At 37.1% G+C, this 22,455-nt stretch overlaps 2 protein-coding genes across 3 annotated transcripts in view; both read left to right on the top strand.

Annotated features, from left to right (window-relative positions):
• cep126 (centrosomal protein 126) overlaps positions 1-6,611 on the top strand; it is a 53,604-nt gene extending 46,993 nt beyond the window's left edge. Inside the window, exons 9-12 of the mRNA XM_073850158.1 lie at positions 553-610; positions 3,733-3,909; positions 4,053-4,117; positions 4,230-6,611. Coding sequence (XP_073706259.1) covers positions 553-610; positions 3,733-3,909; positions 4,053-4,117; positions 4,230-4,316 — 387 coding nt within the window. The 3' untranslated portion in view covers positions 4,317-6,611. The remainder of the gene's footprint in view (positions 1-552; positions 611-3,732; positions 3,910-4,052; positions 4,118-4,229) is intronic.
• A 14,148-nt stretch (positions 6,612-20,759) lies between these two features.
• Positions 20,760-22,455, top strand: part of yap1 (Yes1 associated transcriptional regulator) — a 45,489-nt gene continuing 43,793 nt past the window's right edge. For both annotated transcript variants that reach the window (XM_073850563.1, XM_073850562.1), the window contains exon 1: positions 20,760-21,344. In XM_073850563.1, coding sequence (XP_073706664.1) covers positions 21,144-21,344 — 201 coding nt within the window. In that variant the 5' untranslated portion in view covers positions 20,760-21,143. The remainder of the gene's footprint in view (positions 21,345-22,455) is intronic.

The following is a 22,455-nucleotide window of genomic DNA, read 5'->3' as shown; positions in this document are numbered from 1 at the left end:
AGAGAGCTTTCTGTTTTTCACCTGTTGAGTTGATTAAAACAGCTGTTCTCAATGAATCAGGGTAATTAGGATGCTTTAGAACAGCTTGGACTATTTGGAATGGTATAGAACTTTGGATTTTCCCATAGACTGTGACAGTTTGCAAAGGGTATGAATAATTTTGGACATGCCACTTTTTGTTCATATGTAAATAAAAGCTGAGCAATAATTTTTTTCCACAATGATGCCTCTTGTACATTGTCTTATTATCTTTTGGGAGAAGCCTGTGTCATTTCTGTTAAAAAAATTGCTGGTTGAATAAAAGTAACTTTGAGTCAGAATTTGACTGTATGTGTATATATATATATATATATATATATATATATATATATATATATATATAATTTAAATAAAGTAGCCACTTGGAAATTTGCTAACCACTTATCTGGTGTATAGTTAAAAAGATAAATTATAATTATATTTTAAACTGACAATATATTTGCAAACCTTTGAGTTAATTTTTGGCATTTTTGATGTAGTGTTAATTAACTATTCACTTTTGGTTTAAAACAGGTCACTGTGCCAAAACCTCAACACCCAAATAAAAATGGTCATCCAGCTGACAGTGAAGGTAATTTTTCATTTAAATAAATATCTAATATCCTATTATGTAAACAAATGGATTTCCTCTACAGATTTTCAGTAGGACAAGAGCAACATTTATTCTCATGTACAAACAAATTAAACATGTTTAAAAAAAATCCTCAACCACAATTTAAATATTTTCATTATATACTTACTGTCATTTCGATCTCATATGCTGTTGTTTTTTCTTTCTTTCTTTCTATGGGATACAGAAGACATTTTTGAGAAGTTGTTATTTAGCCATACAATAACAGTTTATAGTCAGCTGTCATAACAGCTGTCAGCCAAATAGCCAAAAGCAACATAAACATGTCATAAAATTAATCCATTGGACTTGCACAATATAATTCACAGGGAGAGCAAGATTGGGATAGTTCACCCAAAAATGAAAATTACCCCATGATTTACTCACCCTCAAGTCATCCTACAGGTGTATATGACTTCATTCTTTCAGATGAATACAATTAGAGTTATATAAAAAATATCCTGCTCTTACATGCTTTATAATGACAGTGATTGGCTGTTGAGATTCAATAGTCCAATAAAAGTACAATAAAGTCATCTCTCGTAAATACGCGTATGACAGTTTATAAATGCAGAATATAAATATATAACTCTGAAAAAAGAAAGTCATATACACCTAGGGTGGCTTGAGAGTGTGTAAAACATGGGGTAATTTTCATATTTTGGTGACTATCCCTTCAATATTCCTGTGAATTTAATTCTATTTTTGCATAAAGTTATCATATATATTTAAGAAAACTTGGAATATAGCACACAAGTCATATGGACTATTTAGATACTTTTATTTTGTTATTTTATTTTATTTTACTTCATGTGTCTGACAGCCTCTGCAACATGTGAGAAATCTTTGATTTAATTTCCTTTTTTATTTTTGTTATTTTTTACAAATTTACATTACCATTACACCATAGTTAGTAAGATTTTTTTGTGTTTTTGAAAGAAGTGTCTTTAGAAATACTGTAAAAAATATATATATAATAATATTGTAAAAATATTTTTAAATATAATTTATTGCTATGATGGCAAAGCTACACTTTTACATTACATTACACTGTAAAAAACAAACAAAGATTTTTACCATAAAAAATATGGTAGCAACATTTTTAGGGTTTACGGTTTTAACTTAAACATTTTACGTTCCTTTTCCACTTCTGAAAATGGTATGCTCCCGAAAAATTACATGCAATGTCCAATACAGTTTTTCACTGTGTAGGGGAACTTACCGTTAACTATTTAACAGGTTTTTACTGTAGCATTTTTACAGTCTTTTACCGTTAAATTCATGATCATTTTATACAGTGCTGATATTTCTTTTAAGAATTCTTTGATAAATAAAAACTAAAAAACAGCATTTATTTAAAATAGAAATCTTTTGTAACATTGTAAATGTCTTTACTGTCACTTTTGATCACTCGACTTGCTAAATAAAAATGTAAAACAGATTTTGAATGATAGTATGTGTTTTTCAATCAAACTGCTATAAGAAGCCAAATTGTTTAACAGATTAGTTCAATTCCAGAATAAACATTTTCTGATAATTTACTCACCCCCATGTCATCCAAGATGTTCATGTAGGTTTTTGAGGAAAACATTTCAGGATTTTTCTCCATATCCACCTTTTTCCTAAATAACCAACATGCTTCCGTTTGGGTGCTCTCGTGTTCTAGTCTCTATAGAAATCTGTGTTAAAACGAGGTAAAAAGATCAACTGAATTAATTAAACGATCCATCGGTAGCTGCACGGATCTCAGGTTGCCTGGCGGATATCTCTGCGTGGATGAAGGAACACCATCTACAGCTCAATCTAGCAAAGACGGAACTCCTTATCTTTCCTGCCACTGCATCTTTACAACATGACTTCTCCATCCAGTTAGGTTCATCAACAGTTACCCCATCGACTTCAGCCAGAAATCTGGGTGTAATCTTTGACGACCAATTGACTTTTAAAGACCACATAGCTAAAACTGCTCGATCTTGCAGGTTTGCATTGCACAACATCAGAAAGATCAGGCCCTTCCTAACAGAGCATGCTACACAACTCCTCGTCCAGGCCCTGGTCATTTCCAGGCTGGACTACTGCAATGCTCTTTTAGCTGGTCTTCCAGCATGTACAATCAAACCTCTACAAATGATTCAGAATGCAGCAGCACGACTGGTCTTCAATGAGCCCAAAAAGGCCCATGTCACACCCCTCTTCGTATCGGCTCATCACCTGCCTACCTTCATTCACTACTACACATCTACACTCCCTCCAGAAGTCTGAGATCCTCTAGTGAAAGACGCCTCATTGTACCACCACAGAGAGGTATTAAATCACTGTCCAGAACATTCTCGTTCAACGTCCCTGCCTGGTGGAATGATCTTCCCACCCCTATCTGGAATGCAGACTCCTTAACAGCTTTCAAGCGACTGCTGAAAACCCATCTTTTTCAACACCATGTGACTCTATAAAAAAAAAAAAAAAATTGTTCTCCTCTCTTCTTGATCCTCCCTTTCTAGCCTGTTCTCCTCTCTTTCTTGATCTTCCCCTTCTAGCCTGCACTCTTCTAACAACGCCTGATATATGGTATTTTTGAGCACTTCCTATGTTGATCTGCCTCCTTAGGATGAATCACTTGTTGTATTCCCAATTGTAAGTCGCTTTGGATTAAAGCGTCGGCTAAATGAGTAAATGTAAATGTAAATGTAAATGTAAACTGAATAGGGATAAGCTATGCATTAATTTCACCAGAAACACCAAAGACCGGAAATGTAAAGCATCTTTCCATGAGGCGTTCAAGACTTCTGCGTTAAGAAAAAGGTGGATAGTGGACTTCATTGGGAGCCAACGAGTTGAAGGTCCAAATTTTCCTCAGCTGGGATTGTGTAGAGCCCTTTGAAGTTGCATTGAAACTGCAATTTGGACCTCCAACCTGTTGCCCATCATTGAAGTCCACTATATGGAGAAAAATCCTGGAATATTTTCCTTAAAATCCTTGTGTGGCATGGGAGTGAGTAAATGATTAGGAAACTTTTACTCTGGTAGTGAACTAATCCATTAAGTTGTGACTTCAACCATTAACATTGTTTTTTCCACTGTTACAGGCCCAGAGATGTCAGACGGTGCTCAAGAAGTTGTGGACTGTGCTCAGACCCAAAAGTTCTGCAATGGTCCAATTGGTCCATTGAGCCAGAGAATACAGTCCCTCAGCGTCAGTGCTCTGTCACTTGAGGAGCAGAAGATCCTGCAGTCACTCGAAAGACTTAATCAACGCCTGCAATGTCAGTTTCATTTTAGACACACAGTCAACTTGAGGAAAGGGCTGCACCTTTTAATTTGGCCCTATGTATGCATTTCTTCTTTTAATGTTTTCGAAATAGCAACAGCTGTGTGTCTGATCACTTCCACTTTGGTGATTTAACAGATGTGCAAGATACAACTGTTGGCAACTCAGCTGTGAGGGGTATCTTTACTCTGGCTCCTGCATTTGTGAGTATTGCCAGTGTAATCAGATGAAGCAATCTGTTCCTCTGAACTAATGTGACTTAATGTGAACTAACTCACAGCTCTGTCCCCTCTTTCTGTCTTCTCATCCTTGAAGAACCAGACCGGTGAGACTGTAGGTGTCACCGTGCGTAGGCGAGGAACCTCGGCTGATAATCGCAGCCGAACTCAACAGCGTTACTGACTACACCTCCCACCTCCCACCACTCCCTTGAGCACCTTCTCTTAGATGCACTTTGCAAACTTTCAAACCTTACGATTATATGCTTAGTGGTTTTGAGAGTATTTCATTGTTTTTTAAAGGAATAGTTCAGACAAAACAAACATTTGCTGAAATATACTCACCCCTAGGCCATCTAAGATGTATATGAGTTTGTTTCTTCATCAGAACAGATTTGGAAAAATTTAGCATTGCATCACTTGCTCACCAATGGATCCTCTGCAGTGAATGGGTGCCGTCAGAATGAGAGTTCAAGCAGCTGTTAAAAACATCACAATAATCCACAAGTAATCCACACCTCTCCAGTCTATCAATTAACATCTTGTGATGCAAGAAGTTGCTTGTTTGTAATAAACAAATCCATCTTCAAATGTGTCATCTATCCATAAAATTGCTTTCTCCAGTAAAAAAGTTAATAAATATGCACATATTAAGCAGTCTTTATAAGTGAAAACAGTCCAAAACCGTTACAAATAAAACAAATATGAAAGCTCTTAATGCGAGCAAGGACTTTTTTGCTGGAGGAAGTGTAATTATGGATTAAGAATTTGGATTTTAGAAGCGACGGTAATGACGATGGATTTGTTTCTTACAAACAGGCATCTTTTCGCTTCAAAAAAATGTTCATTAATCAACGAGTTGTGTGGATTACTTGTGAATAATTGTGATTTTTCATCAGCTGTTCGGACTCTCATTCTGACGGCACCCATTCACATTCAATGATGAGTGACGGATGTAATGCGACGGTAATGGCGATAGATATGTTTCTAACAAACAGACATCTTTTCGCTTCACAAAATGATAATTGATCAACAAGTCATGTGGATTATTGTGATGTTTTTATCAGCTGTTCGGACTCTCATTCTGACGGCACCCATTCACATTCAATGATGAGTGACGGATGTAATGCGACGGTAATGGCGATAGATATGTTTCTTACAAACAGGCATCTTTTCGCTTCACAAAATGATAATTGATCAACAAGTCATGTGGATTATTGTGATGTTTTTATCAGCTGTTCGGACTCTCATTCTGACGGCACCCATTCACATTCAATGATGAGTGACGGATGTAATGCGACGGTAATGACGATAGATATGTTTCTTACAAACAGGCATCTTTTCGCTTCACAAAATGATAATTGATCAACAAGTCATGTGGATTATTATGATGTTTTTATCAGCTGTTCAGACTCTCATTCTGACGGCACCCATTCACATTCAATGATGAGTGACGGTTGTAATGCGACGGTAATGGCGATAGATATGTTTCTTACAAACAGGCATCTTTTCGCTTCACAAAATGATAATTGATCAACAAGTCATGTGGATTATTTTGATGTTTTTATCAGCTGTTCAGACTCTCATTTTGACGGCACCCATTCACATTCAATGATGAGTGACGGTTGTAATGCAACGGTAATGGCGATAGATATGTTTCTTACAAACAGGCATCTTTTCGCTTCACAAAATGATAATTGATCAACAAGTCATGTGGATTATTATGATGTTTTTATCAGCTGTTCAGACTCTCATTCTGACGGCACCCATTCACATTCAATGATGAGTGACGGTTGTAATGCGACGGTAATGGCGATAGATATGTTTCTTACAAACAGGCATCTTTTCGCTTCACAAAATGATAATTGATCAACAAGTCATGTGGATTATTTTGATGTTTTTATCAGCTGTTCAGACTCTCATTTTGACGGCACCCATTCACATTCAATGATGAGTGACGGTTGTAATGCAACGGTAATGGCGATAGATATGTTTCTTACAAACAGGCATCTTTTCGCTTCACAAAATGATAATTGATCAACAAATCATGTGGATTATTATGATGTTTTTATCAGCTGTTCAGACTCTCATTTTGACGGCACCCATTGACATTCAATGATGAGTGACTGATATAATGCTAAATGAGTCTAAATCTGTTCTGAGGAGGAAACTCATCAAATCTTGAATGGCCAAAGTGTGAGTAAATATTATTTACTGAGTGAACTATTTCTTTAATCAGCTGTAATATGTGTGAAATTATTCTTGCAATACACAATACTTAATGTTTGTGTAATAAAAACATTTAAAAGACAACATATTTAAGGTTCATGTGTCGTTTGCCTTCTAACTAGTTGATATTTATTTTGTACCTTAAGATTCTAAATATATTTTCATAAGAACTGTATGTTATCATTGTATACATATTCATGTTTTTATTCTAAACAATCTTGACTCTTGGAGAAAAATAAATGAATTAAGAAAAAAAATAAAAGTGCTTTGCTTTGTTTTCTCATAGTTCCAAAACAGGATAAAGGGCTTTTTGTGTAACTTGACCTTAGTTGAATGTCGGTTAAGCATAAAATAGATACAGATTTACATTGTATGTGTGGCATAATCGTGACAGGTTTTTCTGGGTGTGTATTTTACGTTTGTATGTGTGTGTCTATGACCTGTGTGAGTGATGTTTTGTATTTGTGTGTGTGTAATCAGTGTATACATGCATGGGAAAGCTTATCTAGGTGTGTGACAGTGACGTTTGAGTGACTATTAATTACTCCGGTGCATTAGAGACTCACCACACAGGCTTTGCAGGATAACGAAGTCAAACTCCTGATGCTCTTGTGCCATTACCACCCTATAACTGTCATCACTTCATGTCACCCCTCTGTACTAAGCTGTCATTCTTTTTACAAAACGTAGCATTCTATGCCATCATGAAGGAAAGGTACAATTTTAGTACCTATTATAAATGGTATTATTAGCATGATAATTTGACTGAAAAGGAAAAAGGAAAAGTACTACAGAATGTACTTGGTACATAATTACATAATTAATAAGTAATACTAATTACATTATTAGTGTCATACTTCTATTGACATCAGCACCTTTAGTAAAAAGGTGTTAACACGCTTGGTTTAATAAGATTGCTTGTTTGATTACCACTGTGGAATCCTACATATATATATATTTGGAATGTTTATTTGCTTTAATATCTTTATATAAACAAGTTTTAATGTATTTGTAAGAAGTATTCTATGCTCACAGTAAAACTGGTTAAAAATACAGTAAAAGCAGTAATATTGTGAAATATTATTGCAACTTCAAATATCTCTTTTTATATTTTCTCAAAAAAATCTATTTTTTATTTTTACTTTTATTTTATTTTCTTTCTATTTCTATAAGTTTTCATTTTTATTTATTCCTGGGATGGAAAAGCTGAATTTTCAGTCATTACTCCAAGCTGTGGTGTCACATGATCCTTCAGAAATCATTTTAATATGCTGATATACAGCTCAAAAACATATTTCTTATCAATTTTAAAAACATTTGTGCTGCTTGATATTTTTTGTGGAAAACCTCTGGTGAGTAAAGTAAAAAAAGAACAGCGGTTATTTGAAAAAAAAATCTTTACTGTCACATTTGATCATATTTGCATACTTGTTAAATAAAAGTAATTAGTAAGATATTATCCAAAGTAAAAAAATCTTACTGACCCCAAACTTTTAAATGGTAGTATGGTGGTCAATAATACTACTTTAAATTGTTGTTGTTTTTCCAAAAAAAAAAAAAAAAAGAAAAAAGGAAAACGTTTTGTCAGTAAAAATTCTTTTACTATAAAAATTTCTCTTATTCATTTATATATAAGCATGTTGTTTGAATTTTTACATAAATATTGTGTTACACTAAATGACAGTGTAACATTATTTCAACCAAATTTTGACATTTTATTCTCCAAAAATGTATTGGAAACTTTAAAAGTAGACACTTTGCTTAAATTTAATTTACATAAATTTATTTTGTTGTGGACATCTTAACGTCTTTGACCCATGTATATGTATTTTTTGTTTTGTAACAGCCATTACAGTGCTTGAATGAAACATAAAAAATTAATTTTCTTTAAACCAGTGAAATTATTTATTGTGCTTTGTAAATATATTATAAATATATCTGCCCTTTTTAGAGCGAGCTGTTCTGTTGCATGTTCCTTTAAATGCTAATGAGCTCTGCTCGCCCCGCCCCTCTCTGCCGTGGGATGACGAGCCATTATGTTTACTTTAGCCGCATTTAGCCACGTTTAGCTGCAAAACTTGCTAACTAGCAAGTATTAAGATCTTAAGTATTAAGATCAGAATTATTAAGAAAGGCTATTTGCAAAGATGCATAAAAAAAACCTTATACTCACTTTTGCTGTAGGTGAAGCTGCATCACGAATGATTCGCACGAACATAGACGCATATGTAGATTGGGATTGGCGTTTTCCTTTCACAAACGAAAGCAACGTTAATCCTCTGCGTCTTCAGCGGCTCAGATGTCGGGAGTAAATGAAGACTGCTATGTTCATTATTACATCCAACAACAGAACACCTTAATCACTCAATTGGAGACATTCTTGTCTTTGAGTCACACAATGGCGATTGGAGTCGGACTGTTTGAGCTCAGTGAGGGCGGGTCTAAGGTAAGGCGCTCAAGTCAATCAACTATCATGGGCCTCTGTCAGTGTGTCATCACACTGACAAGAAGCTGAAAATGACTTGATTTTAGAGGATATTACTTTTAAAGATTAAAAAAATACCACTGGGTGGATTGAAAAATGAATATACTGTCATTAATTACTCAACCTCATTCACTGTTGTTCAACTTAAGAAAACAAATTAAGATACTTTTGATGAAATCCGAGAGCTTTCTGAATCTTCATAGACAGCAACGCAAATGACAAGGCCCAGAAAGAGCAACCCGATTTCATGGCAGTTTGTACATATTTTATGAGGTGGCTAATTCGTACAAATTCGTATATGATTTTTGAAAAATCATACGTATTTTGTGAGTTCTCAGATTCATATGAATTTGTACAAATAACCTACCCCTAACCCCACCCCTAAATCGTTACTGGGATCAAGACAAATCGTACAAAATCATACAAGTGATGTCATACAAATTTGTACTATTGGAAAGAGGGCCAAGAAAGATAGTAAGGACTAGTGTTGGGGGTAACGCATTACAAGTAACGCAAGTTACGTAATAAGATTATTTTTTCCAAGTAACTAGTAAAGCAACGCATTACATTTTAATTGACAAGAAAATATCTGAGTTACTTTTTCAAATAAGTAACGCCAATTATTTTTTCCCCCATTTATTGATTAAAAGCTCTCCTGTCCCCATGTTGAGAGAAATCGGGAGTAAGTTACTTTAGTTCTAGAATAAATGTGAAAATGCATTAATTCATCACAAAAAAATAAACAGATACAGTATTTCTCAAAATAAATAAAAACAGTGAAATTCAACGCAAAACGTTAAATAATACAAATATCTTTTATGTATTTAATCCCATTTTATTAACCAGTATCTTTGCTGCCAACCTCTGATGATCCAATTCATCCATACTAATAAGCAAAAATTACTCAAGATAATCTAACATTTGTTTTCCTTCTTTTTTTATTGCTGAAGAGTTGACTTTTTTCTGTGGTCTACTGTTGTTTGGGTTTAGCGTGCTGGACTGACGAGACGAAATAACAAACAACGATATTTAATATAAATCTTCAGGAATAACAAGCAGGAACATCCACACACGTTGAACATCAACAAAGACCGACAGAGAACTCAAGAAACAGACAGACTTATAAAGGGGAACTAATCATTAAACATAGGTGACGGGGATAACGGGTTAATAATAAGGGCTACACCAAATGACAACAGAATGACAGAGGGAGACAATGGGAGAAACCAAGTGAACAGACATGCAACATTACGCCCCCCTCCGCATAGGCGTGTCCTCGCGCCGTAGACAGAAAACAAAACAGATGAGAGGGGCGACAAAACAGAACAACAGAGTCAATGATGGAGGCTTTGGCGGAGGACGCAACCCCGGGAGGGGGACAAAACAAGAGTCCAGAGTCCAAGGGGGCGACGAAGGTGGGAGGAGCCAGGGAGGAAACAGGAGGGACCCGGAGCAGGAGGGACAGAGCGAGACCCAGGCCACAGCCATGAAGACGACCCACGGTGGAGCTGACAGAGGGAGGAGCCATGGTGGAGGATGGGCTGACGACTACAGCGGTCCGACCGACAGAGGCGGAGCAGGTGGAGGAGCCCGAGGCGGAGAGCCGAAGATCCTGGGCGATACTGAGGATCCGGAGGGCCAAGGCGGAGCCCAAGGCCCTGGCGACCAAGGCGGAGGCGGAGATCCGGAGGTCCGCGGTGGAGCTGGAGAGACAGAGGACTGAGGTGGAGCCGGGGGGAGGAAGGAGCCCAACGGAGCCGATGGGACGGAACAATGAGGCGCAGCCAGAGGAGTAGAGTCCGTAGGCGATGACGGGACGACGACTGACCAAGGCAGAGCCGGAGGGACAAGAAAGCCCGGTGGAGCTGGTGGGCCGACGGGCGACGCTGGAGACGAGGGAGTTGAGAGCCGTGGTGGAGTTCTGGACTCTGAGGCTGGAGGCGGAGCTGAGGGATCCTCCAGCCATAACACCGGTGGTAACTGGCAAACCTGCGGCGGGCCCACTGCACAGGTGGTGGGCTGAGGGTGAGCAAGGGGACTGACAGATGACAGTGAAGATTCTGGAAGGCTGGGCGGAACCAGCGGTGACTCTGGAAGACTGGACGGGATCAGCGGTGACTCAGGAAGGCTGAACGGAACCAGCGGAGATTCAGGATGGCTGGACGGAACCAGCGGAGATTCAGGACGCCTGGACGGAACCAGTGGTGACCAGGCAGATGCTGACATAGGCAGAAGAGGGTGGGTGGGTGGGTGGGAAGTCCAGGCAGGCAGGTAGTTCATAACAATTTGAAATTTCAGTGAAGAAGTCAATCAGGTCCCCAGAGTCTTGCTCAAGCTCACACTCAGTGGTGGTGCAGTGGGCAGGGCTCTCTACTGCCCTCTCTTGCTCCACGCAGTACTCCACTGTCGCAGATGTAATGGCCGGCTCTCGCACCTGGTCGGAAGTGTTGAGCTCTGGCTCATCGGCGCTCCATAGTGCTGTCGCTCCGGGCTCAGGCTCTCCGTCTGCCGCGAATCCAGGCTCGTACTCCGCATGTCGGGGTGATGTTTGGCTGGTCTCTGGGTCTGGAGTGGGGCTGATGTCCTCCTCGACGATGTTGACAGTCCATGACAATACACAGGACGCCAGCACCCACTCGATGTAATCCGGCAGGCTCTCTTGAGGACCCTCCCCGGATAGCAGCGCCTTGGTGGTGGTGTTCAGTCCAATGAAGAAAAACTTGCAGAGGCTGCTATCCGGGAAGTGGGAGTGTTCAGCCAGGATGAGGAAATCACGGGTGTGGTCCTCAAGAGAGCGTTCCTCCTGCCTCAGGAAGATGAGGAGAACGGTGGGATCCATAATGCAAAATCAAAAAACAAAACACTGAGAAAAAGACAGAAAAATAAACGCAGGGGAAGGTGCCGGTTTAAACTGTTGTAGGTCGGTCTTTCTGTTAGGGTTTAGCGTGCTGGACTGACGAGACGTGAGACGAAATAACAAACAATGATATTTAATATAAATCTTCAGAAATAACAAGCAGGAACAGGCAGAAATATCCACACACGTTGAACATCAAACATCAACAAAGACCGACAGAGAACTCAAGAAACAGACAGACTTATAAAGGGGAACTAATCATTAAACACAGGTGACGGGGATAACGGGATAATAAGGACTAAACCAAATGACAACAGAATGACAGGGGGAGACAATGGGAGAAACCAAGTGAATGTAACAACTGTACAGACGTGAATTTATTTTTCTCTAAGCCTGAGGCTTTTGGTGTGAAAAGGCTTTTACATTTGCCAAAAATAAAACTTTTTATATTAAAAACAAACAAGCAAGCCCATCCCAGATTTAATGTAACGCAAAAGTAACGTAACGCATTACTTTACATAAAAAGTAACTAATGTAGCTACTCTTTTAGGGAGTAACTCAATATTGTAATGCATTACTTTTAAAAGTAACATTCCCCAACACTGGTAAGGACGTCAAATAAAGTTGTCATTTTGGTTCTCTTTGTGTACAAAAGTATTCTCATAGCCTCATAAAATCCAGGTTGAACCATTGATGTCATAGGACTATTTTAACAATGTCCTTACTTCCTTTCTAGGCTTTGAATGTGGTAGTTGCTGTGCTGCTGCTGTCTATGCAGGGTCAGAAAGCTCTTAGATTTCAATAAAATATCTTCATGAAAGAAGGTCTTACGTTTTAGATCAACATGAGGGTAAGAGGGCATGAGAAATTTCATTTTTGGGTGAACTCTGCCTTTAAAAGACTTCTTATTTATTTAGTAATATTATAGATTTTATGGCATTCTGTCGGGTAAAAACAAAACTAATTGAGCTAAATGCTGACACTTCTGTCTTCTACAGAGCAGCTTCACTGCTTAATCAAATTTGATAAATTCTGCAACATCAACACTTGTTAGACCTGCTTCACAGAAGTTTGCCTCATTGATTTCTGTTCATTTCCTGTTTATTACTGTAAAGCTGCTTGGGGACAATCTGTATTGTATAATGTGCTATAGAAATAAAGGTGACTTCACTGGAAAAGATTACAAAACAATGTCTTAAGGTTTGTGCAGCTTCAGGAAGTCATCCATGGAGCCACCCAAAGAAACGTTAAAACGGTTGGCCCTCAAATAATGAATGATGATCACTTCGATGAAACTACAAAGGTCAACAGGTACAGGAGTAAACAATGAAATGTTCTGTGCAAAACTTTCCCGTAAGGCTGCACAGGAAAAGCAATTACATAAAAACGGCTGTGTGGAAGCACCCCTGAAATTTGATAAACTACACTCTGAAAATGCTAGGTTATTTTTTTTAACCCAAATGCTGGGTCATTTTATTGGGTTGTTTTTAATATTTTACCCAGGTGCTGGGTAGTTTTTCTGCACTCTAAGAAAAATGCTTGGTTGTTTTTGTTTGTTTTTTTAACCCAGCATTTTTAGAGTGTAGAGACCCAATCAAAATCTCATTTTGTGATCAGATGTTGACGTATGCTGCAGGTCTCTGTTATGGTGGTTAGTAGGATGTGGGCCTCCTGTTACAAACAAAAAATAAAAAGGATGGTGCAAAAACCAAGGAAATACTGCAATAGAATCTCTTTCAGTCTGCTAAGACAGACGCTTGGGAGTGAATTACCTGAAAATATTTGAACATCTTTGCTTTGTCATGTTGACCTGAATATTCTGGAGAACAAACATTACTAAAATTAACAATCTGAAAAGAACTCAATCCATGGAAAATGTGACTCTACAAAAAGGAATGTATATTCCTACAAATAGAATTGTTAACTATAATGTTTAGGAGCCAAGCACCAAAGATACAAAGGCACCTCTTGTATCTGTTAGATTTCTTCTTATTATTATTCTTCCTTCTTCTTCTTCTTCTGTTTCTTCCACTTTTGAGTCTATGGCAGCCCATAGAACCGCTTGCGGGAACGTTATGAAATTTGGCACACTGATAGAGGACAGTCTCAACATTAACCATAGCAAGTTTGGTCTTTAACTCAAGCACCCTCTCTACTGCCACCACTTGTCCAAATTTTCACTCATGTTTATGATAGCAACTTTTGAACCATATTGTCTAGATTCTAGAAGAAAAATTACTTGGCTCATGCCGATTCGAGTGAACACCAACATTTTTAAGTTGTAAGGTTTAGGGTTTTTTTTTGCTATTTTTATTAGTTAAAAAAAAAACTACTTTTCGAAATCGCCTAGACGATTTGTCGGATTTTCACCAAATTTGGCTCAGATCATCTTTAGACCATGATGGGAAAAAGTTGTGGAAAGAAAGTTGATTAGTCAAACCGTTCTAAAATAATACGTGAACGAATTTGACAAAGAACATGCAAAAATGGATATGAGGCTATATCTCTGCAACGGTTTGCCGTACTGACACCAAACTTGGTGTGTGTTATAACAACCATGACCTGAGGCTACCTGCACAGTTTCAGAGCAGTGGTCAGGAGATATGCAAAATGTTTATTTTTGCATATAACATCTGAATGGTTTGGCAAAAAACACAAAACTGGTCTCTTTAGATTCAGTGCAGCACGCAGAATCATACCCAGTTTCCCCATATCAGCTATTTTGGGCATCTGCCATCTCAACTTTGTCATAAAATGCATTGGCATATCAATACGAAACTTGGCATGTATGTTCGACACCAGGCATGCTCTGACAGTACTCAAAAAGTTTCATTTTTAAAAAATGCTAATAACATTTGATTAAATTGGCCTATTGTAATGAGATCTTAATATATTCCTTGGGTCATGGCGAGAACATAGATAACAATTTTGCCAATTTAGAAAACTCCTCCTAGACTGTTGATCCAATTTTCACCAAATTTGGCTCAGATCATCTTCAGACCATGCTGACAAAAAGTTGTGGATTTCGTGTCAATATATGAAACGGTTATCATTTAACACATGAACAAATTTGCTGGAAACATGCCAAACTCCGTCTGAGGCTGTATCTCTGCAAAACTTTGACGTATTGACACCGAACTTTGTGTGTGCTATTGTCACCTCACACTGACTACACCACATCAGTTTGGTAACAGAGCCACCTATTGGTCAAGAGTGATAAACCATTCATTAACCATTAACAATGAAATTTCCCAAAATGCTAATAACTTTTGTTATGCATTAGCCTTTTGTAATGAAACTGGTCTCTAAATATTCTTTGGGTCATGCCAACAACATAGATACCAAATATAGTCAACTGAACTTTCTGTCCGCCATTTTGATTTACTTTGAAAACCTACTTTTTTGAACTCCTCCTAAACTATTGGTCCACTTTTTGACAGACAAAATTGTTTTTGTATAGCAATGCAACAAAATTGAGGCATAATGCCAGATTATGTCTGAGGCTGTATCTCTGCAAAGCTTTGACATTGATTGAATGACAGTGTCACCTATTGGTCAAGAGTGATATTCCATTAAATCATATTACTAGTGGTTGTATTTATGATTTTTCAGCCATTTGGACTAAACTCATCCTAAAATGGCTTTAATTACTCATTGTTGCAGTTGGTCTGCCACTCCATGCCAAGCTTAGGTCCTTATTTTGCCTCTGATTGTGCTTAGCCCCTTAATTGCTGATTGCAGCTATATTTTTATTTATGTCATCATTTTTTTTACTTCTTTTGGGTTTTTTTCCATTATTTTGATGGAGACGGGAGTGGGAAAGTTCCTCTCACTGTAAAAAGTGAACAGTTGGATCAACTTAATAAAATTACTTCAATTGGTAACACCTAAACATTTTAAGTTCTTTCAACTTAATTTATCACATAAATTAATTATAAATTAAGTTGAAATAACTTAAAATGTTTAGGTGTTACCAATTGAAGTAATTTTTTTAAGTTGATCCAACTGTTCACTTTTTACAGTGTAGCCGGGACTCGAACTCGGGATGCCCGGAGCGCAATGGCACTGTACATCGGCATGCTTCCCACAAGGATTTTTTTTTTCATTTGTGCTTTAGAAAATGTTTTCAAGCTACTTCATGTTTAAAAATGATTTATCATGTACTTTTAACGAGGCAATAAGTGCACCTTCATCACTTTTATAAAACAAAACAAAACTTCTTCTTGAGCATGCTCCTTGATTGTTCAATAACAAACGTGACTTTTTGGGGGGAAACCCAGCTTTCGGATTTCTTCAACGGAACTTCGGTTGATGTGTTACGGTAATCACTGCCAATTTTCTAATTCAATTATTAACTTGGATAGCAGGCTTACGGGATACCAATGCTTACTTAACTGCTCATGCAAAAGAGAAAGAAAACACCCTTCTAACTTAACGCACTGTGTGGTTTAAGATTCACCGGTGTTCATTCTGTCAGGTCTTTCAAGGAAGGGTGCAGTCTCTTCCCCGGTCAGCTTGCCTTGGCTTGTTGCAGCGGGTGGAGGAGGTCCCTGCACCTTTGAAGAATTTGGCAGAGATTGCCTTCCCTCTTTGAAAAGTGACAAATTGAAATGTATTGCAAGAACACACTTGCTGAACAGGTTTTTCGGCTCATTGTGTGTCTGTACTGTACTGTCTAAAGGGCAGTTTCTCACCTAAATTTCTCTTTCCGCCTGACGGGGAGGTTTTCCTTTGCTGACGGATTTTATGTTTACGTTTCCACTTTATATAGGCTATACAAATGTTCCCGCTCATATCAAACTTGCTGTTTGTTTGAGAACATGGAATCATGTAGTCTTAAACACATTTGCTTAATCACAATATTGTATGTGTCGTTCTCTTTTTCACTAACATGTCATGGGATGTTTTTATAAAATGAATAATGGGTCATTAACTAGCTACATTACAAAAAGAGACTACTAGAGATGAGTAAACAAAAAAAAAATTATTACCTCGGGTGTGGTTCATTATTAAAAATCCTAAAATGACTTAAGACATAATCGACTTCAGGTTGATACCTGGTTTTTGGAGCAAACATTACAGCCTTTAATGTCCCTAAGTGTAATCTAGAGGTGCTGCTCGTCTGCATTTGAGCTCTATTATCGTTGTGAAATCAGTTTTTTATATTTGTAAGAACTGAATACATACAAAAGAAAGGGCATGGCAATTTCCTTGTCTTCGTTATAATAGTATCAGTCAGCTCTTGACAGATGTTCATGTTATGCAACAAAACATTGCAATTAAACCATCACAGACATAGTAGGCTGAGGATTATGAGATAACAGCAGTTATAGCCATGCAGATGAATGGCAAACTGTGCAGATGTCCACACTAGAAAAAAAAATAGTATGAGCAATCTAGCTCATACAAGAGTTGTTTATGTCGCAACAATATGTAGTCAGCTTTTAAAAGATTTGTGACCAATATTTACACCATGCAATGTGTAATTAAAGCAAGTTTATTGAAAATTTATATTTTTAGTAATTGTTTAAAGGAGCAGCTTGCGCAAAAATGAACATTTGCTGAAAATGTACTCAACCTCAGGCCAGCTGAGATGTAGATGAGCTTCTTTCTTTATCATCACTTGCTCACCAATGGATCCTAGTGAATGGGTGCCATCAGAATGAGAGTCCAAACAGCTAATAAAGACATCACAATAATACACAAGGATTCAACACAACTTCAGGCCATCATTTAATGTGTTGTAAAGCTAAAAGCAGCATGTTTGTAATAATAAAAGTCATCTTGCATTCTAATTCTTGCATTCTAGAAATTTAGCATTCTATCAATTCCTCTGCAGTGAATGGGTGCCATCAGAATGTCCAAACAGCTGATAAAAACATTGCAATAATCCACAGGTAATCCACACATGACAGTTCATCAACTGCAATCTTGTGAAGTGAAAAGTTGTATGTTTATCACAGATAAACACTAAAAAGTTTTCTTATGTGAATCAGGAGAGAAATATGCGCAGATTAAGCACTGTTTATAAGTAAAACCATTCTAAAACTGTTCTAAACAAATATGCCGGTGGATTTGATGTGAGAGGACAACAGGGGATGAACTTTTTCACTGAAGGAAGCATTATAATGCAATATTAACTGAAGATGATTAAAGTTAAAATGCCTTAATGTTGGATTTGTTTCTTACAAACATGCAGCTTTTCACCTAAATAAAACATTAACTGATGACTTGTGGATTACTTGTGGATTACTGTGATGTTTTTATCAGCTGTGTGGACTCTCATTCTGACGGCACCCATTCACTAAAGAGGATCCATTGGTGAGCAAGTGATGTAATGCTAATGTCTCTAAATCCGTTCTGATTTAACATATTAATTTAAAACTTGGATGGCCTGAAAGTAAGTACATTTTCACTTGTCAGACGTGTCAGAGAGAGAAAAGTATTATGTAATTCTATTATTAATGCATTATTATTATTTTTTAATAATGCCGAAAGTAATTAAAATTAATTAAGATGATAAAAATGACAATATAATGTCTAATGATTAGATCATCTCAACTATCATTGGCGCCTATAGAGGGCGCACAAACGCTCCCATTTCCATTCAGGTGAGGATTATAAACATTTCCACTGTAATATTCATTACATTATCACAGGGATTATTAACAAAAACAAATAAGCTATCTCATCTTAAAATATAAAAGTTAGGGAATTACCTCATTTAGGACAAGTAATCTTAAAGTAAAGATGTGTAGAGAATTAACGAAAAGTTCACATTTTCAATAGCCTATGTGTAGGCAAGAGCCTACTGTTTTACAATCCGAAAACACTGACAAGTAATTTTCTTCAATAACACTTCCGTTTCTCGTGTAATACTTATGTCAACAGTTGTCACAGGCTCAAAGATAATTGTCACAGGCTCAAAGATGTTGGGACATGTTGACTAAATGATGGAGTTACCCTCAGGACAGCTAAGTGGGTGGTCTCCCCCAGGGTTGGGCAGGGTAGCCCCTCAGAACAAACCTCAAATACGGCCTCAATCATTTCAGGATATTTACCACTTTTTAATGATGTTACACGCACACAAACAGGACAATCAAATTAAGGCAGTGACATATTTTCATTGACCATAAACAGACAGCAACTTATTTTAAATATATTGAAAGTTGAAACTCGTCAAATTCTGTGGTAAAGTCGATATTTTAATATCTATCTGCTACAAAACAAAGTCGAAGCCATTCAAGACCTCGTTTCACTTTCAATATGGCGCTTTCATTCAAAACGGCAAAAGAAGAGTCTTCAAAAGTCACATTAGAAGCGTGATGGTCAAGTAATGATTTCACACCATTCACAAATGATGGTGTTACAACTAACAGCTCGCTGTTCTCCACTGCATTCACTTCGTGATCACTAGAGTTTAATACGGAGATAATTCAGAGCAGAATGTAAATGACAAGGCATTGACAAAAACCACACGTATAATGTGGTTAATTATATATGGCTTGCAGAGACAGTTCGTGTTAGGGTTGGATATTGGTTGGCTGGTTAAAAGGGTAAAGTATAAAGCAACTTTTTTAATCCATTCATCATGCTCTTACAGTTCCCGCAGGGGATTAAAAGGGGTTCATAATCAGTCACTCAATGTTAAATGTATGGGAAAAGAGCTGGGCTCAGTCTTGACAAAATGATTTCTCAATGGCCCGGGAAGGCTCATTTACATAACAATTATGGGAACTGCATGGAACTACTTTTCTGCGGCTTTCTACATAATGAAAGACAATTTATTTCTTTATTCATAAAGAAGCGAGTGCTTGAACTTCACTGGTGTATTTTTGTATAATGAGACTTATTCCGTTGTGAGTGACACTCCGTGGCTTAAATATGAATGAAAATTTGTGACACCCTCTAAAAAAAGCACACAGATCAGACCACTTTGTTATGAAGGAAATAAAACGCTGTGTCATGATGATTGTTTTATCATACACCTATTTGATAATATACACAACCATTCAAGATTTTTAATGTCTTACAGAGGTTTACATGTATTTGATTCAAAATACAGCAAAAGCTGTACTATTATGAAACATTTGTACTATTTTAAATAACTGCGCTTTCTATCTGAATATAATTTAAAATGTAATTTTTTCCTGTGATCAAAGCTACATTTTCAGCATCAGTCTTCAATGTCACATGATTCTTCAGAAATCATTCTAATATGCTGATTTGAAACGTTATCATCAATATTTTAAACAGTTGATTTTTTTTTCAGGATTTTTGAATAGAAAGATCCAAAGATCAGCATTTATCTGAAATAAAAAGCATTTGCAACATACTCCATTCCATTCAAAAGCTTAATTTTTACATTTTTGGGAATTTTTTTTTAGAAATTAATATTTTTATTTAGCAAGGATGCTTTAAACTGATCAAAAGTGATGATAAAGACATTTGTAATGTTACAAAAAGAGCTCAGCTCTTTTCAACCATAATAATACTGATAAATGTTTTTTTTTTTGAGCAGCAAATCAGAATATTAGAAAGATTTCTGAAGGATCATGTGACTGGAGTAATGATGCTAAAAATTCAGCTTTGAAATCACAATAAATTTTTTTAAATATATTTAAATAGAAAACTGTTATTTGAAATAGCAAAAATATTTCACAATTTTATATTTTTGCTGTACTTTGGATGAAATAAATGCAGGCTTGGTGAGCAGAAGAGACTGCTTTATATGCTTTATAACATTTAAAAAAAATCACTGTATAGTGTAGATTTAAAGTAAATATGAAAATATCCATGCAAAATGATTTGCTTGAAATAAATTATAAAATAGATTTATAAGACAATAATAAATATATAAGCACTTTATCAATAATTCTTAAAACACTAATGCCAGAAATATAAATATTTATGGACTGAATACATGGGCCCCCGCACAGAAGAAAATCGTGCAGCTTTAAAGGCTCCTGCTTAAGCCCCGCCCCTCTGAGTCAGCGGTCACATGACTCATAAAGTTTGATGTCCTGCCCAAACTTTCAGAAGTTGAGAGAAGAAAATAAAGTTAGTTAGGTTAGTGAGAGGGCTGTGATTTTCAATGCGCAGTACAGTCATTACCAATGTCTGCGTTGGAGGAGCCGTAAACTTTTGGAAAGTCACACGGACAGCGCATTTAAAGAATTGAGATACTTTAGCAAAAGTTTAAACGAGAAAGTTTAGTAGATATGCGCGTTTCCACATTTATTGGGGTGTTCTCGGCAAGCAGAAAAACCCAGCGTTGTCTACTTTTTTCCCCAAGGCTTGGATAACTAATAAGCGGACGCGCAGAAAACAGCTTTGAGCTGTTTGGATGTAATTTTTTCGGCATTTTATGGTTGCAACCGACTTTCCTGTTCACACCATTTCACTCGGATAGAAAGAAGAGCAAACTTTTATCTGGAATCATGGATCCGAGCCAGCACAACCCTCCTGCCGGCCATCAGATCGTCCATGTTCGGGGAGACTCCGAGACCGATCTGGAGGCTCTTTTTAACGCTGTGATGAACCCGAAAAACACCATCCTCCCCCCTTCCGTGCCGATGAGGTTGAGAAACCTGCCAGACTCATTCTTCAAGCCGCCAGAGCCAAAGTCCCACTCCAGACAAGTAAGACCACCCCCACAGAAACCACAAACTATTTCCACAAACTGTTCCTGCGCCTGACACTGCAACTGGAGCGCGGGGCCACTGCACAGCTTTACGCGACTTTTTACTCTGCAGGTCGACGCGTCAGTCTTTGCTGATTATAATGGGGCGTTTAGTGGTTTGTTATTGCACGAACAAAGAAATGCAATAAACAAATGCATGCATGCATAAATAAATAAATGCATAAGCGGACAATTGTCCTCATATGACAACATAGTATAAAGCAAAAAAAAAAATGTATAAAGAAGCTGAACTAAAAGTTATCGTTTGGAAAGTAGCTAGTTATACTGCAAGAATAAAAAAACTAAATTTGATCTAATACTGAAGAAAAGTGCTGTGTCTGTGTCCTTTCAGAAGTTTAAGTTGAAAAGGGGGTACCACTGTGGCTGTACCTTCGTACAGTGATAGTAGTAACGTTACTTTGTCATAGCATTCTGTACTCTTTGTATTTTGATACTTGGTGGGTTCAAATGTCTTGACGGACAGTACAAAGTCATTCACTAACTTAGCTGCATAAGTCACTCTCACAAGATTTCCAGGTTTAATTCCAGTTGATGATAGGTAAACTTTACACTTTATCCATTGCTTTTTTGTTCTGTGTTACATAAAACATTCTGTTACTGTTTTACGGAGAAACGTTCCAAACGAATCAGTTCATGAGTGGCTATTGCAGTGATTCTGATTTACAACATTTGCAAACCCGTTTATACAGTTGATTCAAAAGAACCGATTCAAAAGAGTGATTCTATTGCGATTCGGACAGCGCAAGTTGTGATTCCCATTTGTGAAATCCCATTTATTGCAATTACATCTCTCATGTTTACTTTTAATACTTTATCTTTCGATGAAACAGTTTGCCTGCATGTACACTTGGACTTCGCATTTTATATAAGTTTTGTAGTTTAGTTTATAGGCTAAACCCTCGGTTTATAGTCTTTAGTTTCCAGAACTTGTTCCATGAGTGGAGATACAGCTTAAGATAAAGCTTTAATTAAGAAAAAAGAAAAAAGTTATCGACAAAAGTAATCGAGTTTCTCTTTTTCGGAATCACGTCTTGCGCATGCGCACTTGT

Source organism: Garra rufa, chromosome 11 (assembly GCF_049309525.1).
Source record: "Garra rufa chromosome 11, GarRuf1.0, whole genome shotgun sequence".
Classification (NCBI taxonomy): Eukaryota; Metazoa; Chordata; class Actinopteri; order Cypriniformes; family Cyprinidae; genus Garra; species Garra rufa.
Note: the sequence above shows the minus strand (reverse complement) of the source record. Positions and strands in the feature narration are given on the sequence as shown.